Source organism: Netta rufina (genome assembly GCF_964035555.1).
Source record: "Netta rufina genome assembly, chromosome: W".
Classification (NCBI taxonomy): Eukaryota; Metazoa; Chordata; class Aves; order Anseriformes; family Anatidae; genus Netta; species Netta rufina.
This window is the reverse complement of record NC_140139.1, coordinates 16,209,781-16,231,258: the sequence shown is the minus strand read 5'-3', so window position 1 is coordinate 16,231,258 and position 21,478 is coordinate 16,209,781. Positions and strand designations below refer to the sequence as shown.

The following is a 21,478-nucleotide window of genomic DNA, read 5'->3' as shown; positions in this document are numbered from 1 at the left end:
GTAAAATAACCCTGATTAAATTAATCAGTGTCTTCAGCTACTGTGTGTGCTTATTATAAACCCTCTAACATTGTATTTTCTGAAGATATATCCTTAAGTGCAATAATTTTAGGAGTTGTTTCATTAGCAAGTATGTTTATTAACAGTACGCAAGCATCACTATTATAGCCAAGTATTACTAAGTATCACTAGAAGTGGCAACAGCAGCAATTGCTGTGTGCTGAGAAGAGCGCGAGGCTTGCAAAGTCCCATGGGTTGTCTGAGGGGATTTCTGGACCCTGACACCCTCGGGCCGTGTGTGATGTCTGTGTGGAGGTGCTGGCTGACAGACAACTGGTCTCATGGGAGGGCTGAGCAAGAGTTGGGCAGTGCTGGCTGACTGTGTAGCCAGTTCAAAGTACAGGCAACCATATATATCTTACCCCTAGGGAGCACCAGTGACTAGGAGCACCACAAACATGGCATGCAAACAGGAATATGGCAGTTTGTGTGAGAAAGGTGGTGTACTCTGCCAGTAGGTGGGCTACCATCTCCCCCTCTCACCAGCAGGCTTAGACTGAAGCCTTGAAGGTCTCTCTGGACTCCTGTAGTTTGTGTGAACCTACCAAGCACTTTGAGATCTCCAAGGAATTATCAGGGCTGATTAGGCAGTGCTCTGAGATCCTTGGAAGAATAGCAGTTGAGATCAGGCAAGTGCTATGCTCTGCAGCAGCCAGAAACCATCTCCCTAGCCAGGCTAGCCTGGGATGAGTGGAGGTGGCCATCCAGACAGAGCTTCCTGTTAGGGAGGCTGCTGTCCATGTGGATGGCTGCAACATCTGCAGCTCACACTCCTGGGTAAAGGAGGATGGGAGCTCCACCTGTACAAGGCGTGCACTGGTGGAGTCACTCAGGCAGCAGGTGGAAGAACTACAGGAGGAAGTCAGCAGGTTACAATGCATTAAAGAAGGAGAATAAGAAATAGAGTATTACTTGAGGCGTTGCACAGAGAATTACTAGGGCCCTGTCACACTGACCTCCAAGGAGTAGCAGACAAAAAACATCAACAAGACACAGATAGCACCTTAGAAAAGGAGGTGTCACGGTCTCTTGTAACTCGTGGCAACAGGATGATGATTCCCCTGTTTCCTCACAAGTACCAACCAGCAACAAATATGAAGCTTTGGCAGTGGATGAAATCAAAGAGCAAGACTCACAGGGTGAAACAGCATCAGCTATGCATGCTAAAAGTAACAGAAGGAAATGGCGAGTACTGGTAGGGGGTGACTCCCTACTGAGAGGCACTGAGGTGCCCATCTGCTGACTTGATATTCAGTTAGGGAAAGTCTGCTACTTGCCAGGAGCCAAGGTCTGGGATGCTGCAGGGAGACTGCCACAAGTGGTAAAAAGCACAGACTACTATCCCTACTTCTTTTCCATGCGGGCACCAACAATATGGTGCAGCATATCCTGAGAAAAATCAAGTAGGACTTCAGGGTCCTAAGGGCACAAGTGAAGGGGATGGGGGCCCAGGTGGTGGCCTTCTCCATCTTGCCAGTCAGAGACAGGGTCATGGGCAGAAGTTGACACATCATGCAGATTAACACCTGGCTATGTGGCTGGTGTCATCGACAGGGCTTTTATGATCATAGAAAGTACTATGACAAATACAGATTACTGGGGAGAACTGGTATCCACCTATATAGGAAACGAAGGAGAATCTTCACTGGCAGGTTGGCTTTGGCTGCATCATGCTTTAAACTAACAAACCTAGGCGATAGGGCCCTAAACCATGACACTCATGAGCAACAGGGAGGAAGACTGAACCTACCAGAGTAGTGAGGAATGCTCCCCAACTCTCCAAAAAGGTTCTGTCAAAAAATTTAGACAGTTGAAGGTCCAAATGAAATGCCTCTATGCAAACAGATATAGCATGAGTAACAAACAAGAGGAGCTGGTACCACCACCCATCTTGTAGTCCCAAACCTGGGAAAAAAAAACAAGAAAGCCTTGAAGAAAATAGGGAGGCCTGTAGCTTGTGTAGTCTTTCTATTGCTTGTGTAGTCTTTTAGCTGAAAGAGAGAGACAGGTAGCCTTGGGCTAGCAGAAGCAAGGAAGATAAGGGATAAAAGGTAAAAAACAAGAAGGAGAAAAACAGCTTCAGACTGACCCATGGCAACCTTTTGCTCATTAATGCTCATTAACATATTTAAATTCACACCAATCAAAATTGTAATATATGCTAATGTGGGATTTGGTGTGTCATGTCTGTCGTCGTTCCCCCCCCGCTGTTCCTTTGTAATGCGCAAACTCAGTAGAGATAAATTAGGTGAGCTGTAATAGCCAATCAAAAGTAGCCAAAGAGATAGTTTTCATAAGTTTTCTGTGTATAAATTATTGTGATTTGAGTCAGAGGTGTGCTTGCTTTGCAAAAGATTGCCAAACACCTGACTCTGCAGAGTTATATAATTATTTAATTAAAAGACCTTCATGTGGATTCTGACTCTGTGTACTTATTGTCGCGGCACACTGGGCACAAACCTACGGACAACAATCTGGAAAACTACAACTTGATTACTATCACAGAAAATTGATGGGATGAATCACACAAATGGAGTGCTGCAATTGGTGGCTATAAGCTGTTCAGAAGGAACAGGCAAGGAATGAAAGGTGGGGAGTTTGCCCTCTGTAAAAACAAACAAACAAACAAAAAAAAACAGGATTGCAGGATTGATTGCACGGAGCCATCTTTGAATAACAGCAATGCACAGGTCAAGAGCTTGTGGACGAAGCCAACAAAGTAAACTTTGTGGTTGGTTTCTACTAGAGGCCACCTGATCAAGGAAAGGATGTTGAAGAGTTCTTTCTTACACTACTTTCTTACTTCCACTGGAACAGGCTGCCCAGGGAAGTGGTGGAGTCACCATCCCTGGAAGTCTTCAAAAGACGTTTAGATGTAGAGCTTAGGGATATGGTTTAGTGGAGGGCTGTTAGCGTTAGGTTGGAGGTTGGACTCGATGACCTTGAGGTCTCTTCCAACCTAGAAAATTCTGTGATTCTGTGACAGGAAGCGTCACAATCACAGGCCCTGATCCTGCTAGGGGCCTTCAACGACCTGGACATCTGCTAGAAGAGTGGCACAACAAACTGCAATTGTTCCAAGAAACTACTGGAGTGCAATGAGGAGAACTTCCTAGTACAGGTGATAGAGAGCCCAAGCAGAGGAGTGGCATTACTGGATGTGTTGCTGACCAATGCAGAAGGAAGAACTTATCAGAAAGGCCAAGTCTGGAGTTAGCCTGTGCTGCAGTGATCATGCCCTGGTAGAATTTTCAGTCTTGAGGGGTACAGAATGGAGAAAAAGTAGAGTTAAGACCCTAAACTTCAGAAAAGCAAACGTGGTTGTTCAGAGCAGTAGTGCATGGGATCCCTTGGGAAACTGCCACAGATATAAAGGAATAAATGAGAGATGGGAGATATTTACTATCATTTTTCTTAGGGCACAAGTGCTCTCAATCCCGACACACAAGAAGTTGGGCAGAGGAGGCAGGAGACCAGTTTGTCTAAGTTATGAGCTCTTAGCCAAAAAAAAAAAAAAAAAAAAGCATAGGCAGTGGAGGCAGGGATACGCATCCTGGGAAGATTATAGGGGTATGTCCTGGGAGTGCGAGTAGGGGATCAGGAAAGCCAAGGCACAGCTGGAGCTGAACTTCTCTAGAGATGTAAAAAATAACAAAAGGTTTCTTCAACCACACAGGACAGCAAAACAGCAAAGGAAAATAAAAGAAACTGTACCACCCCCCACCCCACCCCATGAGCAAAACAGGTAGTTTTAGTTTGCTTTTAGTTTCTCACTGTTCTAGTCTGCTAGTGATCGTCAATAAATTATATTAATCTCTCTACACTCAGTCTGTTTTGCCCGTGATGGTAATTAATGAGTGATCTCCTTGTCCCTATCTCAACCCATGAGCTTTTTTCATTGTATTTTCTCTACCTGTTCCTTTGAGGAGGGGAGAACCATTGAACTAACCATCAGTGTGAAAACACCACATCTTTGTACTTTGGGAACCATCTATTAACAGTTATACTTTTTACCTTTACTCCTCTGAATGCCCAACTGTAGAGGATACAGGGAATGACACCTTCCCCTTCTCATTCAGGCCATTGACTCTGGCAATTCCAGAGTCACAGCTCATTACACTGTACTGGGGCCTGGACTGAGCATATCAAGCAATAGCTAGCATCCTCAAGGGGAAGAGGTCTCTGGATTTGTGCAGAGATTTGTGCAGGTCTACCTGGAGGTGTGCAAAGCATTTGACACTGTCCCACACAACATCCTTGTCTCTCAATTGCAGAGACATGGATTTGACAGATGGACTATGTGGTAGATAAGGAATTGGTTGGATGGTCAAACTCAAAGAGTTGCAATCAACAGCTCAATGTCCAGGTGGAGATCAGTAATGAGTGGTGTTCCTCAGGGGTGAGTATTGGGACTGGCGCTGTTTAACATCTTTGTTGGCGACATGGACAGTGGGATTGACTGCACCCGCATCAAGTTTGCGGATGACACCAAGCTGTGTGGTGCAGTCAACATGCTGGAGGGGGAAGGAATGCCATCCAGAGAGACCTTGACATGCTCAAGAGGTGGGCCTGTGTGAACCTCTTGAAGTTCAACAAGGTCAAGTGCAAGGTCCTGCACCTGGGTCTGGGCAATCCCAAACATGAATACAGGTATGTCGATTGAGTGGATACAAAGCAGTCCAGCAGAGAAGGACTTGGGGGTATTAGTTAGTGAAAAGCTTGACATGAGCCAGCAATGGGTGCTTGCAGCCCAAAAAGCCAATAGTATTCTGCGCTGCATGAGAAGAACCAGCCAGAAGGCTGAGAGAGGTGATTTTCCCTCCTCTGCTCTGCTCTCATGAGACCCCATCTGGAATACTGTGTTCAGCTCTGGGGCCCAGAGCACAAGAATGACATGGACTTGTTGGAGGGAGTCCAGAGGAGGGCCATGAAGATCATCAGAGGAATGGAGCAACCCTCCTACAAAGACAGGCTGAGGAAGTTGGGGTTGTTCAGCCTGGAGAAGAGAAGATTCCAGGGAGACCTTATAGCAGCCTTTAGTACTTAAAGGGGGCCTACAGGAAAGATGGAGAGAGACTCTTTATCAGGGAGTATAGTGACAGGACAAGGGGCAATGTCTTTAAACTAAAAGCAAATATATTTAGATTAGACATTAGGAAGAAATTCTTTACTATGAGGGTGGTGAGGCACTGGAACTGGTTGCCCAGAGAAGTTGTGGGTGCCCCATCCCTGCAAGTGTTCAAGGCCAGGTTGGATGGGACTTTGGGCAACCTGGTCTAGTGGAAGGTGTCCCTGTCCATGGCAGGAGGGTTGAAACTAGATAATTTTTAAGGTCTCTTCCAACCCAAACCATTCTATGATCAACATGGTTTATCAAAAGCATTTTTCATGCATAAGAAAAGAAAATTACTTAAACAATAAAGTATCTGAGATCTACATCAGGTTGATCTATGTGATATATTTCATTAACATCATTCAAAACAAATGTATAAAAAACAAAAGACTATTTCAAGCTTTTATATATAAGAAGATGTCTTATATAAGACAAGAAATTTCTTATATAAGAAATATAAGAAGAATGGTATTCTATAATACAATTATTGAAAAAATAAACAAAGATTTAAACTTCTTTGGAAATTTAAAATGTACAAATAACTAATTAGTATTTTAAAATATTTAAATCTTCCACTTTAATAACTTTTTAGAATCTGAGCTATGCTGCTACTAATAACTTTAAAAATTCAATAGCACTAGACAAATAATTGAGTAATGCCACTAAATTAGTAGCTTGCTACAAGCATTAAATCCTATCCTTAGATACTCTTGAAGACATTGCCTTCTATTATCTATTTGAAGTATTGTTCATATAGAAAGCAACTTTGCATTCTCTTTTTCAGCTTGTCTAAACTCCATGCAGGTTCTAGAAGACTGAGAAAGCTTCAAGACAGAGCCTGAGGTTATGAAAGCATGCTGGATGGACATAATATCCATGCCAAGAAGTATGCTGGATGTTTCAAAGCCTCAAGATCAAAATCAAAACCCCTTCAGTTCGTCTCTCTTTTTAGGGGACTGTCAGACTTTATCCCATATTTATTTCCCTCAAGTTCAACAATGGTGCCAGAAACAAAACAAAACAAAACAAAACAAAACAAAAAAGTGATTTGAACATAGAAAGATGAAAGCAAGTTTTCCCTTTTCCTTCTGTTAATATTTTTTCTAGTCTATCATGTCTGTCCTGTATAGCCAGGCACAGTTGGCCATGATGGCCATTTCCTCACACTTAGGGTGATCCTAGAAACTTCAGTCCTTTCCTGACAGTCTTTTGGAATGACTCATCCAAGAGTGCTGCTCTTAATGGATACAGAAACAAATATTAAGAGACAAACCTTTCTAGAAGTATGTACTGGCTCCATCCATTTCTAGAAGTGTGTGCTGGCTGGGATGGAGTTAGCTTTCTTCACAACAGCCAGTAAGATGCTTGTATTTTGGATTTGTGCATAGAACAATGTTTATAATACACCAATGCTTTGACTATTGCTGAACAATGTTTGCACAGCATCAAGACTTTCTTCCCCCCGTCCCCCGTCCCCCGTCCCCCAGTGAGTAGGATGGGGATGAGCAAGAATTTGGGGGGAAACAAAGCTGGAAGCTGGGCCAGCTGACTGGCCAAAGGGATATTTCATACCATATACAATGCTCAGCAATAAAAGCTGGGGTAGAGGGAGAAGGTTTGGTTTTTGGTTTCCAAGGCAGCTGTTGTTCATAGTCTACCTGGGCATTGGTCTGCCTTTGTGAGGTGGTGAGTGATTTCTTTTACTTCACTTGTTAGTTTTTCTTCCTTCCTTCACCTATTAAACTGTCTTTATCTTGACCCACAAGCTTTCTTGGTTTTGCTCTTTATAGTCTCTCCCGAAGGGAGGCTGGCAGGGGAGGAAGTGAGCAGCTCTCTGTGTGCTTGGCTGTTGGCCAGGTTCACCCCAAGATAAAGAGCTTACAAGAACTTGTAAAGCCTATTTGTGACGCAGGACTTGGAAGCCAAAGCCAGGATCCGTCTTTTTGCCAGAATAGCTGCCATAAAATAGGAACAGATTCTAAAAGCTGCCTAGCTTGACGGGGGAGTTGACTTGCAGGTAACAATCTCTATAGTCCATTAGAGTCACTGAAAGATTACACAGACAAAGATTATACCACTAATGCATGCAAATACAGGACATCAGGAGTATTGGCTTTTCCTCTTGACTCTAGAAACAGTTTACAACTAGTGTCTACAAGCCAAACATACCCATCATGTCTTTTTGGGAGGACGATATGGGTGTTTGATGCAATTGCATGGGTCTGTTACAGAACAGCTTTCTATTTGTGACTACTTCTAACTAAAGTGCATGTCTTCACTACTGTAGTGGGTTTACATGGCAAGGTTTTGGAAGCAGGGTGGCTTCTGTGAGAAGAATCTAAAGCTGTCCCATGTTAGGTAAGGGCCCCACTGCTGACCAGAGCCAAGTCAATAAGTGATGTTGTTTGCGCCTCTGTGAGAGCATATTTAAGAAAGGGGAAAAAAAAAATGCTGCCTCACAACAGCTGGGAGAGTGAGAGGAGTGAGAAACAATCTTGCAGGCACCAAGGTCAGTGAAGAAGGAGGAGGAGGAGAGGTGCTCCAGGTGCCGGAGCAGAAGTTCCCCTGCAGCCTGTGGTGAGGACCACGGTGAAGCAGGATGTCTTCCTGCAGCCCATGGAGTACCACGGTGGAGTAGGGGTCCAAGCTGCAGCCCATGGAGGAGCCCACAGTGGAGCAGGTGGACCTGCACCGATGGAGGCTGCGGCCTGTGGAGGACCCCCATCGGAGCAGATTCTGGGCTGGACCTGTAGCCCGTGGGGAGGAGACCACACAGGAGCAGGTGACCTGGCAGGAGCTGCTGCCTGTGGGGGATCCAGGTTGGAGCAGTTTTCTCCTGAGGGATGGACCCCGTGGTATGGACCCATATCTGGAGCAGTTCTTGAAGAGCTGCTGCCTGTGGGAAGCCCATGCCAGATCAGTTCATTAAGGACTGCATCCCATGGGAGGGACCCCACACTGAAGCAGGGGAATAGAGTGACCGAGAAGGAACAGCAGAGACGAAGTGCTATAGACTGACCACAACCCACCTTCCCCCCTTCTCCTGTGCTGCTTGGGGGGAGGAGGTGGAAGAGGGTGGATGGAGGGAAGGCATTTTTGGTTTCTTTCCTTTGTTTCTCACTTCTCTAGCTTGTTAGTAATAGGCAATAAATCTTACTATCTCCCTACTCTGAGTCTGTTTTGCTTATCACGATAATTATTGTGCAATCTCCTCATCCTTATCTCAGCCCTTGAGCCCTTTGCATCGCATTTTCTCCCCCTTCCTCTCTGAGGAGGGGGAGTGAGAGAGCAGCCGTGGTAGAACTCGGCTGCCCACCCGAGTAAAACCACCACAGCTACCTACTCATACAGACTATGAGATACTAAGGGATACTCCCAGCAGTCTACAGACAAAAGCACCTGGATCCATGGCCAGCGTTAATGCAACTCTTGCAATGTTTTCTACATTTGTCTCTATATGGTACATGAAGGCTGGAGCTCTTCATGTTGATGTGAGGCTGATGGCAGCAGACATAGCAGTACTTCTCAAACTACATTTGGCAACAAAGACTAATACATGCTTCCCTTTTCATTTAGACTAGAGACAAGAAATATCTAAACTCTTTTTCCCAGTGAAGGCTGGGTCTGGTCCTACTACTGAACTCAATGGTAGGCAACTCACTGCAAATACAGAACCATTTTTATCTGAGAAGAAATATAAGTTAGCTTTCCTTGGCTGATGGGTAGGGCTCAAAGGGTTGTGGTAAATGGGGCCACATCAGGCCAGTGGGGTCCCCCAGGGCTCTATTTTAGGGCCAGTTCTTTTCTATGTTTTCATAAATGATTTGGATGGAGGACTAGAAGGTGTTTTGAACAAATTTGTTGATGACACAAAACTGGGAGGAGTTGTTGACTACGTCAAGGGTGGAAAGGCCTTGCAGAGAGATCTGGACAGATTGGAGAGCTGGGCGATCACGAACCCGCATGAAATTTAACAAGAGCAAGTGCTGGGTCCTGCATCTGGGACAGGGCAACCCTGGCTATACATACAGACTAGGCGTTGAGACACTGAAGAGCAGCCCCGAAGAGAGGGATCTGGGGGTTGTGATTGATAGCAAGCTGAATATGAGCCAGCAGTGTGCCCTGGCAGCCAGGAGGGCCAACCATATCCTAGGGTGCATCAAGCATGGCATTGCTAGTCAGTTGAGGGAAGTGATAGTCCTGCTCTACTCTGTGCTGCTGTGGCCTCACCTCGAGTACTGTGTGCAGTTCTGGGCACCACAGTACAAAAAGGATGTGAAACTATTGGAGAGCGTCCAGAGAAGGGCTACGAAGATGGTGAAGGGCCTAGAGGGGAAGACATATGAGGAGCAGCTGAGGTCACTAGGCCTGTTCAGCCTGGAAAAGAGAAGGCTGAGGGGAGACCTCATTGAGGTCTACAGCTTCCTCACAAGGGGGAGTGGAGGGGAAGGCACCAATCTATTCTCTTTAGTGACCAGTGATAGGACCCGCAGGAATGGTGTCAAGCTGCAATGGAAGGTTCAGGTTGGATATCAGGAAAAGGTTCTTCACTGAGAGGGTTGTCGCACACTGGAACAGGCTCCCCAGTGAAGTAGTCACGGCACCAAGCCTGTCAGAGTTTAAGAAGCATTTGGACTGTGCACTTTGTCACATGGTCTGAATTTTTGGGTAGACCTCTGTGGTGCCAGGATTTGGACTCAATGATCCTTGTGGGTCCTTTCCAACTCGGGATATTCTATGATTTCCTTTGAGAACATTCCTAAAAAAAGAGTAGAAATGGAAGTCAGTGACAGAATGATTGTCACATAAGTGATAAAATTTATTCACTGAAAGAAAAAAAAATCACTTATTAGCTCATCTCTGGCATTTTGGTTATTACTAAGAAAAGGAAGGCTTTGACAATTCATGGATCTTAACAGTCTTGCACTGTAATCCTCTCCTGAGACACCAAAATCCTAGCATTCCACACAAAAACAGCTTGCAAGTGGATGAGAGCACTGCGTGTGGCCTCCCTGTTGATTGCCTCTGCAAGGACACCCGCACTCCCTGGTCCCTGCACTGCTGGCAACTGGGTAGCACTGTCATTGCACCAGAGCAGCACAAATCAGCTCAATTCCCTATTCAAGTCCTACTCTGCCTCCGGTTTCTTTCTTCCAAGACACAAATATTTTAAAACTCAAAACAAGTCTGGGAGACAACTAAAATTAGCCTCTCCAAACATATGAGCTGAAATTACTCCATTTGACAGCTATTCCAGCTATCACAGTCTCTAATAGCTGTAGAATCATATTTATAGATTGTCCCTAAATGTGTATACCAAACTACTCAAGTTTTTAAGCTGAATTAATTCCTAAGAACTTAGTGACGGTGCTCAGATTCCAGCTAATTCACCCTTTGCTTTTACTCACATAGGACTATAAAATCTACTAGACAGATCTCACAGTAGAGACAAAAAGCCAGACTGATGATCTGTTACTCTGTTTTAGGTGGGTGTAAGCAAAACAGAAGTCTGGCCTTGACTTTTTTGTTTATTTCATTTTAAGTGATAGCTTTTGCTCAAATACCTGTCATCTTATTTGATGAGTTTTGATGACTTGTGGTTTCCAGGAAGACAGCGCTAAACTCCTGGTCTTTAGGATTTTTATCAGCAACACCACAATCTCACATTGCAAGCTACCAGGTGTGCTATTATCTGGGTACAGATCAGCTTTGACAAAGGTAATAGAACTACATTATCGTTTTGGCAAACAATGGAGTTGCAGGTATTGATGACCAAAATGCCCAGGCCCAAAAATTCTCAACAGGACAATAATAATCCTTAACTGCAACTTCTGAAATGGTAGTTTTCAAAATGAAAGCTGTAAGACTTTTGGGGCAATGACCATTTCACAGAACAACAGCCTAGGAAGCCTGAAGGAGTCAAGCCTGCTGATACAGGCAGCTGCCGTGGAGATACCAAACAACTCTTGCACTGACAACTTCCTCCCTGGCCACAGGAAGACTGGTGAAAGAGTCTTGGGCACAGGTAAAGGACTCTCTTAAGCCAGCGTGGTCACCAACAGTTGAATTGTGTTCAGTAGAAGACCTTCTGGTACTGTTGAGATAGTAAGTGTGTCTTCCATGGATACACGTACTTCGTGACAAGAGGACAAAGTACAAAAAAGCCACAGTGCATTGCTTGAGCAGTATTTCTTCCTAGAGACAAAGGTTAGGGGTAACTAGGTACTGATTAGATATCTAGATAAAATTGATTTTATTTAGACAAGGTCTTGAATACACACCAATGAACAAGTGCAAAATTCTAAAAAATTGATAGAATGTTTGAAAAACTTATGCCCTGACCCTGGCAATGCTGGAGAACTACAGCTTGCAGCACTGTGCTGGGGCCTGGCTTGCACCTATCAAACAGTGATTAACACTACTGAGTACCCTCAAGGGAAGGAGGAGGAGGTCGCTGAATCTGATGACCAGATAAGAAACACTGTGGCTAAACCAGAGGGCCAACCATCTATGGTATCAGTTGGACCCATAGCCAAGACAAAACAATGGAAACAGAATTCAGCTCATTTAGTAAGGGAAGTCCCAGGAGGGAGAACTGAAATAGGCAGGCAGCTCTAAAGCAGAGTCATCACAAAAACAGGAGGAAGAAGAGACAGAAATCAAAAATGAATCAGAAACCACCCGATCCCTATCCCTGAAAGAGTTGCGAGATATACAAAGGGATTTCAGCCATCACCCAGGTGAGCACATCCTCACCTGACTGCTTTGATGCTTGGATACTGGGGCAGGTAGCCAGGAACTAGAAGGCAAGGAAGCCAAGCAGCTGGGATCCCTCTCTAGAGAAAGGGTCATTGACAGAGAAAATGGGAGAGAGCCACAAGTTCTCAGCCTCTGGAAGCAACTCCTGTCAGGTGTGAAGGAAAAGTATCCCTTCAGGGAAGATATTGTATATCACCTAGGCAAGTGGACCACCATGGAGAAAGGTCTCCAGCACCTGAGGGAATTAGCTGTGCTGGAGATGGTCTATAGTGATGTGGACAATGACCAGACACCCAAAGATCCCAATAAAGCCCAGTGTATGCCGTTCATATGGCAGAAGTTTGTACAGGGTGCACCATCACCATCATCGCATGCCAGCACGCTGTCAGCTATAAATTCAAAAGATGGGATGGGACCAACAGTAGATATTGTATCCAGCCAGTTTCAGCAATATGAAGAAAATGTCTCTGCACCACTATGGACTTGCATCTCAGCTGTGGAGAAACTGTCCCAACAGGTCCACCACCTTGAAGAAAATATATCTTCCTCCTCACCCAGATGGAGCAATATTTCAGCCATTAAGAGTCAGCATTTTCCTGCTTGAGGGAGCAAGTACCCAGGATGCACAACACATGGCACCCTGTGGTTTTATCTGCGTAACCATGGGGAATATATGAGGAAGTGGGATGGAGAGCCTACCTCGACCCTAGCAGCTCGGGTACATGAACTGAAAGGAAATACAGCAGCCAAAAGGGGGTTTCCTAGGAAAATTACTGCTCTGTTTTTTGTTGGGCAGTCCCCCAGAGGGAGTAGAAAGGCTGATGTTACTCCTGACACTGATGAAGGGACCTCTGCTTTGCATTTGCAAGAATTAAGAGACAGATACTCCAACCAGGACTAGAGGGGCTCTGCCTCTGGACAGGCAGAGGAAAGGGACAATCGGATTTACTGGACTGTGTGGATCTGATGGCCTGGCACATCAGGCCCGCAAGAGTACAACACTCTAGTGGACACCGGCACACAGTGTACCCTAATGCCATCAGGCTACCAAGGGGCAGAAACCCTCTGTATTTCTGGAGTGACAGGGGATCCCAACACCTAACTGTATTGGAAACTGAAGTGAGTCTAACTGGGAATGAGTGGCAAAAGCACCCTATTGTGACTGGCCTGGAGGCTCCTTGCAACCTTGGCATAGACTACCTCAGGAGAGGATATTTCAAGGACCCAAAAAGGGTACCAGTGGGCTGTTGGCATAGCTGCCTTAAGTACAGAGAAGATTAAGCAGCTGTCTACCCTGCCTGACCTCTCAGAAGACCCCTCTGTTGTGGGGTTTGCTAAGGGTTGAAAAACAGCAGGTGCCAGTCGCTACCACAGTGTACTGGGTCTGGCTGGAATGTTAACTTTCCCGGCAGCAGCCCATACAGTGCTGTGCTCTGCACTTGTAGCTGGAACAACAGTGTTATCATACCAGTGTTGTGTCTACTGCTGAGCAGCAGTGGCATAGCATCGGGCCTCTCTCTAACCCCCCTAGGGGGTGGGCAAAAAGTGAGGAGAGAAACATCACTAGGGCAGCTGACCTAAACCAATCAAAGGGATATTCCATACCATGTGATGTCACACTCAGCAATAAAAGGTGGAAACAGGAAGAAGAGGGGAGGGGTGGGCTCTTGTTGGGAAAACATCAGTCCTCCTCCCAAACACCGGCTACGTGCGTTGAGGCCCTGCTTCAAGGACGTGGTCAATCATCGCTCATTTGTGGGAAGTAGAGAGTAATTTCTTTCCTCTGCACTTCCACATAGCCTTCATTTATTTTATTTGTTTGTTTTCCTCCCTTCTTTTTATTTTCTCTTTCCCCCTCCCTTTTCCCCTTTCCCTTTTTATTCCCTTTAGTTAAATTGTTTAGTTCATAATAATCTTTATTTAATTATTATTATTATATCCCTTTAATTAAATTATCCTTATCTCAACCCGTGAGTTGTTCTTTGCTTTACTTCTCCCCCTCCTCATCTAAAAGAGAGGGAGTGAGAGAGCGGTTGTGGGGTTTAGCTGCCCAGCACGGTAAAACCACCACACACAGCTGTGCACCGGCAGCAATATCACACCAACCGAGACTCCCTGATTCCCATCCATGAGCTGGTTCATCAGCTGGAAAGCCAAGGAGTGATCAGCAGGACTCACTCACCTTTTAATAATCCCATATGGCCAGTGAGAAAGTCTAATGATGAGTGGAGATTAACAGTGGACTATCGTGGCCTGAATGAAGTCACGCCACCGCTGACTGCTGCAGTGCCTGACATGCTAGAACTCCAGTACGAACTGGAATCGAAGGCAGCCAAGTGGTACACCACAATTGATATCGTTAATACATTTTTCTCCATCCTTTTAGAAGCAGCGTGCAGGGTAAAACCACCACAGCAGGGTAAAACCACCACAACACTGCAGGCATATGGTGTGGGGATAGATTTGACCCCATTTCCTCCAAGCTTCCTTTTTAAGAATGACTCATACCCTTCACATTGATACACGTACTGAGCTGGTGGTGCATAAATAAAGAGGCTTCAGTCAGTAGTCAAGCCTCACTACAGTAAGAGCTGTGCAGACACACTAAATTCCTCTGCCCTTCCTCATGAGTAAACTATCCCTATTTTTGTGTTACACAAAGAGTTCAGTCTCAGAAGACTGGAGAGAATAAAAAAAAAAAGCTGTTTAATTACATCCCATCTGACATGCCATACACTATCCTCTCACCTTGGATGAACACTTTCTGTAGAATTTGGGTAGCCTCTTATACAAGGAATTTCTGAATTTGAGACCATAAGGAAATATGTACTTCCAACCATCATTTTAGTATTTATGTTGCCAGTTTCATAGATTGAACACTCACCAAAATTCAACATTTGGGCATTGTAACAAATGAAACATTCTAAAATTTTATGAACATATGGCAACAACAACAAAAAGCTCTCCTTCACATCAAACAGTAGAGAAGACACAAAGGACCCTCATCAATTTTGGCAACTTATTGTTTAAAGATTGAGCAGTGCTGAAAAAACACATACTTTACTGGTTGACATAGAGATGTTGATTAATTCCAGTCGCATGCAATTAAGCTGTAATTCAACACAATGACAGGCTCAGACAGGTCTAGACAAACAAGAAAAACAACAAAAAATACAATTCCTAAAGGATTCTATAATATATCTATAGAAAAAAAAAAAAAAAGAAAAAAAAAAGAGAGGTGCATAATCTTTCATTTATCATATAAAAATAGAGTATTTAATTCATGCAATGCTATTCAATGCTATTAAGAGATAACACCTTAAAAAGACAGCAAAAATTATTAAACACACTAGAATATTTTGCTGAAGAAGCAGCATAGGATCTTTTTTCCCCCTGAAGTTTTAAAGATGAAGTTTTGTACATGTTAAAGATCTGTTGGTTTTCAAACCAGGGAAAAAATAGAGGCATATCTTTTCCTTAAATCTGGCCATATTTTACTCTTTATAGATATGGGCAGATATGACAAAGTCTGCTATAATCTATGCTGCAAAAGGAATAATTAGTTACATAAGACATTTTGGTACATTATACAAGACCATCAGGTCAATGCTGTCATGTTAGCAAGACATCACGATCTCTTTGTCAACAGTGTATAGTAACTGACACTAGGAATGTGATACAGTAGCATGATACAACATTTCATGGCCCTTTTCACCATACTTAAGAGATGTTGCTGAAGCTGGAATTTATAACGTTTATTAGTACTAGGTTGTACTGGTCAACGTGCACATGGCCACAATGATTTCACCAATGAAAGCAAACTGTACTCCTTTGAGAAGGCTATATATTTTTATATGAAAACCAAGATTAATTTTAACACAAATGCTGAATGAGCATGTGTGAAAGTAGTAAGATGTTAAAACTTACCAAACACTTCAGTCCCATGCAACCAGAACAAAATCAAGTTTTACAACTCAATTTTATTTTTTTTTATTTTTTATTTTTAATTTTATGAATCCTCTAAAGGAAGGACAGCCTTGAAAAGGAAGCAGATTTAGTCTCATGAGTCCTGTAAAATGTTAACTTTCTCATGAAAAACAAAGATCCTGTAAGCCAAGATAGACCCTTCACCCCTCAGCTTTTTATACCAAGAAAAAGTTCCAAGCCATTGAGGGAGAAACACAGCTTGAGCTACACTTGTACAACAGCCGTGACACCATTTCTGGCTCTGTCAAACTGTAGAGCTAAGCTTTCAGGTTATTTTTTGTATGTGCTCTACCTACCGCAATAAGGAACAGCTTAAGTCTCCAAGACTAATAGATTGACACTACATAAGCTGTTCGGTCAAAAAGTAAATTTCAGTTAATTTTAATGGTGCCCCAAAACTAAAATGTATTACTAAAGTAATCGTGATCATATACACATCACGCTAATGTAAAAAAAATGAATATTTTAAAGTTTCATTTAAGTGACAGCTTCAGTAAGTGACATTTACTTTTGTCAGAAAGTTAAGACAAATTTAAACCATATTTTAAAATAAAGGAAAAAAGTATTAATTGTAAAGAACCAGAGACAAAAATGGGCCATCAGATACCTAAGCATATTTATTAATTCTCCTCTCAAAAAAACTGATAAACTTCCAAAAACTCACCTTTAACTTCAGGAGAGAATCGAGCTGAATGGCGAGACACAAAAAGTTTCAGTTCTTGATCTAAATTGCACTCAATCAAGTTTGTGTCCCATGACCGGATTCCTAAAATTCAGAATACAAAACATCTAGCTTGACATATGAACATTAGAAGTTATAATTCACTATTACTAAATTTAAATTCTTGTTATTTACATATTTTTAAATTCCAAAAGCAGCCTCTCTTCCTTTCAAGCCACACAACCATCTTCTGCAAAGTGCTGAGTGCTCAGAAGCACTCTGGACAGGGATCAGTCAAAAGCAAGAAGAAATTTGCCTTTCCAAGAGGTAACAGTCCTTTAAGGTCCTGCATCCAAGTAGTGACATTATGAGAAGTTATTGATGTCCCTGAATTTACTTTAGAATAGCAATTTACAAAATTGTAGAGTGAATCACTCAGGCGATACTTTAGCCACATTCCACAGCCACTTTATTTGTCCCCCTGTGAAAAAAGAGCATCATCTAGCATGTTGTAAATTAATATTTAAATATGACGTATTAAAATGCTGACCTCTTCATTCAAAAGCTTTGAAGCATCCCATATTTTAAATTAAAATTTAAGTGATCTTTTATTTATTAAATATTAAAATCTAGTTTTGAGATTTAAAAATAGATCTTTTTGATCTTTTTCTTTAAAAATAAATAAATAAAAATAAATATCACATCTTTACTCCCTATAGCTTCCCCCCCAGCTACTTCAAAAGTAAGATACTTGACATATAATGTGAACATAAAAAGATATTTTGAAAGCAGACATTTTAAGGACTGAAATTTGACTGGGGAAAAAGAAAAAACTTCACAGCAGCCAAAAGATAAACATATAAATTCCTACCATAAGATTTGTATGAAAAAAATAAAAAATAATAATAAAAAAAAAACATAAAACCACCAACACTACTAATAGAAGAATATGTTTTAACATTTTTCTACAATTTTCTTGTTTAGCTTTGAAAAATAATGAGTAGTTGCACTAAAGGTAAGCCTAGGTACTGTTGTGATTTTGATTCCAACAGAATGTCATTAGGCTTATACAAATCAACTGGAAAATACGGAATGGAGTGCAGGTGACGAAGGATCTAGTGGCCCCTTCCCACATGCCCGAACATGTCTTTGCATTAAATTGTTGAGTTAAATCACTTTCTGATTTGGTACCTTTTTGGGGTGGAAGAAAAGCCTGAAGAGGCGCATGGCCAACCCCTTACCATGAGACTAGCACTACAGGCTGCTAACTTTCCTGTCAACACTACCTCTCATATTTTATTCTCTTTCAAGGCAGCAGAAATGTCAAGCCTCACTCTGGTAGAGGCCATGTTGTAGGGTTGAAGGATAAGGAGGAAAAAGAGGGGGAAGAGTAGATAAACCAGATCTGTACTGCTGATCTCCCATTGCAGCTCTGATGAGGTTCTCTATGCAGTTATGGATATCTGCATTTCAAGAGTCTGATCCTTCTTCTGAGATAACTCATTGAGCACTTTTCCTTGTCAGTAGGACAGTCAAGGTATGAACTAGTAGTGTATCCCTGTGAGAAGCATGTGCTATTAAGTAGTTGGTATTTTAAGCTTTACATAGATTTCAAAATACAGCATTGCCTGTATGTTTCTTTGAAGCTCTTCTAAAATATAACTGAACTATGATCATCTACTTCCACTTAATCACTTATGCATCATTGTTCAGAGGCATAAGCAACAAGTATCCTTCTGCAAGTCTCCCGATTTTCATTTCTCAGAAATCTCTTGGCCATATGGTATATTTGGTATTGACAGGCAAATACAACTCAGCAAGCTTTAATGTTTTCCAGGTGTTGGAATATTTGAAAAGAGGAAAGTAAAGACTATATAACACCATGCATGTACAGTGCATTTGAAAACTGATGAGTAAACTGATATTGATCATGAGGCTGATGTATATTGAATGAATGAGTGCTGAACTTCAAGAAGCTAGAAGACAACAGGTCACTAACAGCAAGCTTGGGAGGGGGGGGTGCTTCAAAGTTTTCTGGAAATCAATTAAGCAAAATTGACTATAATTCAGCAATACTGTTAATGATGAGCCTGTCCACCATCCCTAACCACAGGGTCACAGAATTGTAGGGGTTGGAAGGAACCTCTGAAGATCAAGTCCGAGACCCCTGATAAAAGCAGGTTCCCTACAGTAGGTTGAGCAGGAAAGCATCCAGGCAGGTCTTGAGACCAGATCTCCAGAGAAGGAGACTCCCCAACCTCTCTGAGCTGCCTGTTCCAGCGCTCTGTGACCCTCACTGTAAAGAAGTTCTTACACATTTGTGTGGAACTTCCTGTATTCCCATTTTTAGCCATTGCCCCTTGTCCTATTGCACACCACTGAAAAGAGCCTGGCCCCCATCCATTTTCCTCCTGCATTTTAGATATTTATAAATGTTGATCAGATCCCCTCTGTCTTCTCTTCTCCTGGCTGAGCAGACCCAGGTCTCTCAGCCTTTCCTCGTATGGAAGATGTTCCAGGCCCTTAATCATCTTTGTGGTTCTCCTCTGGACTCTCTCTAGATCTCTTTTTCGAACTGGAGAGTCCAGAACCAGACACAGTATTCCAGATGTGGCCTCACCAGATCAGAATAGAAGGGGAGGATCACCTCCATTAACCTGCTGGCCTTGACCTTTTTAATGCATCCCAGGATGCCATTGGCCTTCTTGGCCACAAGGGCACACTGCTGTTGTCCACCAGGACCCCTAGGTCCTTCTCTGCAGAGCTCCCCTCCAGCAGGTCAGCCCTTAACCTGTACTAATGCCTGCAGTTATTCCTCCCCAGGTGCAAGACTCTACACTTACTCTTGTTTAACCTCATCAGGTTCCTCTCTGCTCAACTCTCCAGCCTGTCTAGGTTTCACTGAATGGCAGCGCAGCCTTCTGGTGCACCACTCCTCCCAGTTTTGTATCATCAGCAAACTTGCTGAGGGTGGACTCTATCACTTCGTCCAGGTAACTGATGAAGATGTTGAACAAAACTGGACCCAGTAACAACCCCTAGGGAACATCACTAGCTACAGGCCTCCAACTAGACTCCGCACCACTGATCACAATCCTATGAGCTCTGCCAGTCAGCCAGTTCTCAATCCACCTCACTGTCCACTCTTCCATCCCATACTTCCTGAGCTTCATTAAAAGGATATTTTGGGAGACATTGTGAAAAGCCTTGCTGAAGGCCATGTGGACAACATCTACTGCTCTCCCCTCATCTACCCAGCCAGTGATGACATCACAGAAGGCTACTAGATTGGTCGAGCATGATTTCCCCTTGGTGAACCTATGTTAACTATTCCTGATAACCTTCTTCTCTTCAAATTGCTTGGAGATGGTATCCAGAACAAGTTGTTCCATCACCTTTCCAGGGACCAGTGGTAAGGCTGACTGGCCTGTAGTTGCCTGGGTCTTCCTTCTTGCCCTTTTTGAAGACTGGCATGACATTGGCTATCCTCCAGTCATCTGGTACCTCTTTCCATTCTCCATGACCTTTCAAAGATGATAGAGAGTGATTCAACAATCACATCTGTCAGCTCCCTAAGCACACATGGGTGCAGGGAACATGGATTTGTGTGCACTGATTTTGGCTAGATGCTCTCTGATCAGATCTTCCTCAACCAAGGGGAAGTCTTCCTTTCTCCAGACTCTCTCTTTTTCCTCCAGGGTCTGGGATTCCCAAGGGGCAGTCTTAGCAGTAAAGACTGAAGCAAAGAAGGCGTTCAGCATTTCCACCTTCTCAGTGTCCCCTGTTACAAGGGCACCCACCTCATTCAGTAGCGGACCCAAATTTTCCCTAGGCTTTTCTTTTTATGTTGATAGTAAAAGGAAGATTTTCTTGTTATCTTTGACCTCTTTTGCCAGATTTAATTCCAAATGGGCCTTAGCCTTCCTTGCCGCATCCCTATGGGTCCTGACAGCATTCCTGTATTCCTCCTAAGTGACCAGGCCTTTTTTCCACATTTCATAGACTTTCTTCTTTCCTTTGAGTTTATTCATGAGCACCTTGCTCATCCACACAGGCCCTTTGCTACCTTTCCCTGTTTTTTTGCTCTTAGGGATGCACCGATATGAGCTTGGAAGAAGCTGTGTTTAAGTGTCAACCAACTCTCTTGGGCCCCCTTACCTTCCAACACTCTAGCTAGGATACCTCCAAGTTGGTCCTTGAAGAGGTAGAAGTTGGCTCTCCTGAAGTCCAGGGTTGCAATCCTACTAACTGCTTTGCTTCTTCCACACAAGATCCTGAACTCTATTATCTCTGATCGCTGCATCCTAGGTTGCCCTCAACCAGCCCTTCCTTGTTAGTAAGAGCAAGGTCCAGCAGAACACCTCTCCTCATTAACTTTCTGATGCAGATGGTAGAGGAGCTATCTTCAATGCATTGCAGGAACCTCCTGGACCATGTGTGCCTGGAAGTGTTGCTTATTCAATAAATATCAGGATGATTGAAGTCCCCCATGAGAATCAGTGCTTGTGAACATGAAAGCTACTTCTAGCTGCCTGTAGAAAGCCTGTAGGTGGTCTGTAGTAAACACCCACAGCAGTGTCACCCATGTTAGCCTGCTCCTTAATTCTCACCCACAAGCTTTCCACTCATTCATTATTCACTTCCAGGTGGCGCTCGATACATTCCAGTTGCTCTCTCACATAAGGAGATGCTTCACCACCTCACCTCCCTGACCTGTCTTTCCTAAAAAGGACATAACCATCCATGACAGCATTCCAGTCATGTGAGCTGTCCCACCAAGTCTCCGTGATCACAGTGAGATCATGGCCCTGTGACCGCACACGGATCTCTAGTTCTTCCTATTTATTCTTCATGCTGCATACATTGGTATACAGGCACTTTAGGGAAGCAGGGGGTAC

At 43.5% G+C, this 21,478-nt stretch overlaps 1 protein-coding gene across 1 annotated transcript in view; it reads right to left on the bottom strand.

Moving 5' to 3' along the window:
• LOC311220774 (microtubule-associated protein 1B-like) overlaps positions 1-21,478 on the bottom strand; it is a gene marked incomplete at both ends in the record, with an annotated part of 75,691 nt that overhangs the window by 51,040 nt on the left and 3,173 nt on the right. The window contains one exon of the mRNA XM_084304358.1: positions 16,584-16,685. Coding sequence (XP_084160484.1) covers positions 16,584-16,685 — 102 coding nt within the window. The remainder of the gene's footprint in view (positions 1-16,583; positions 16,686-21,478) is intronic.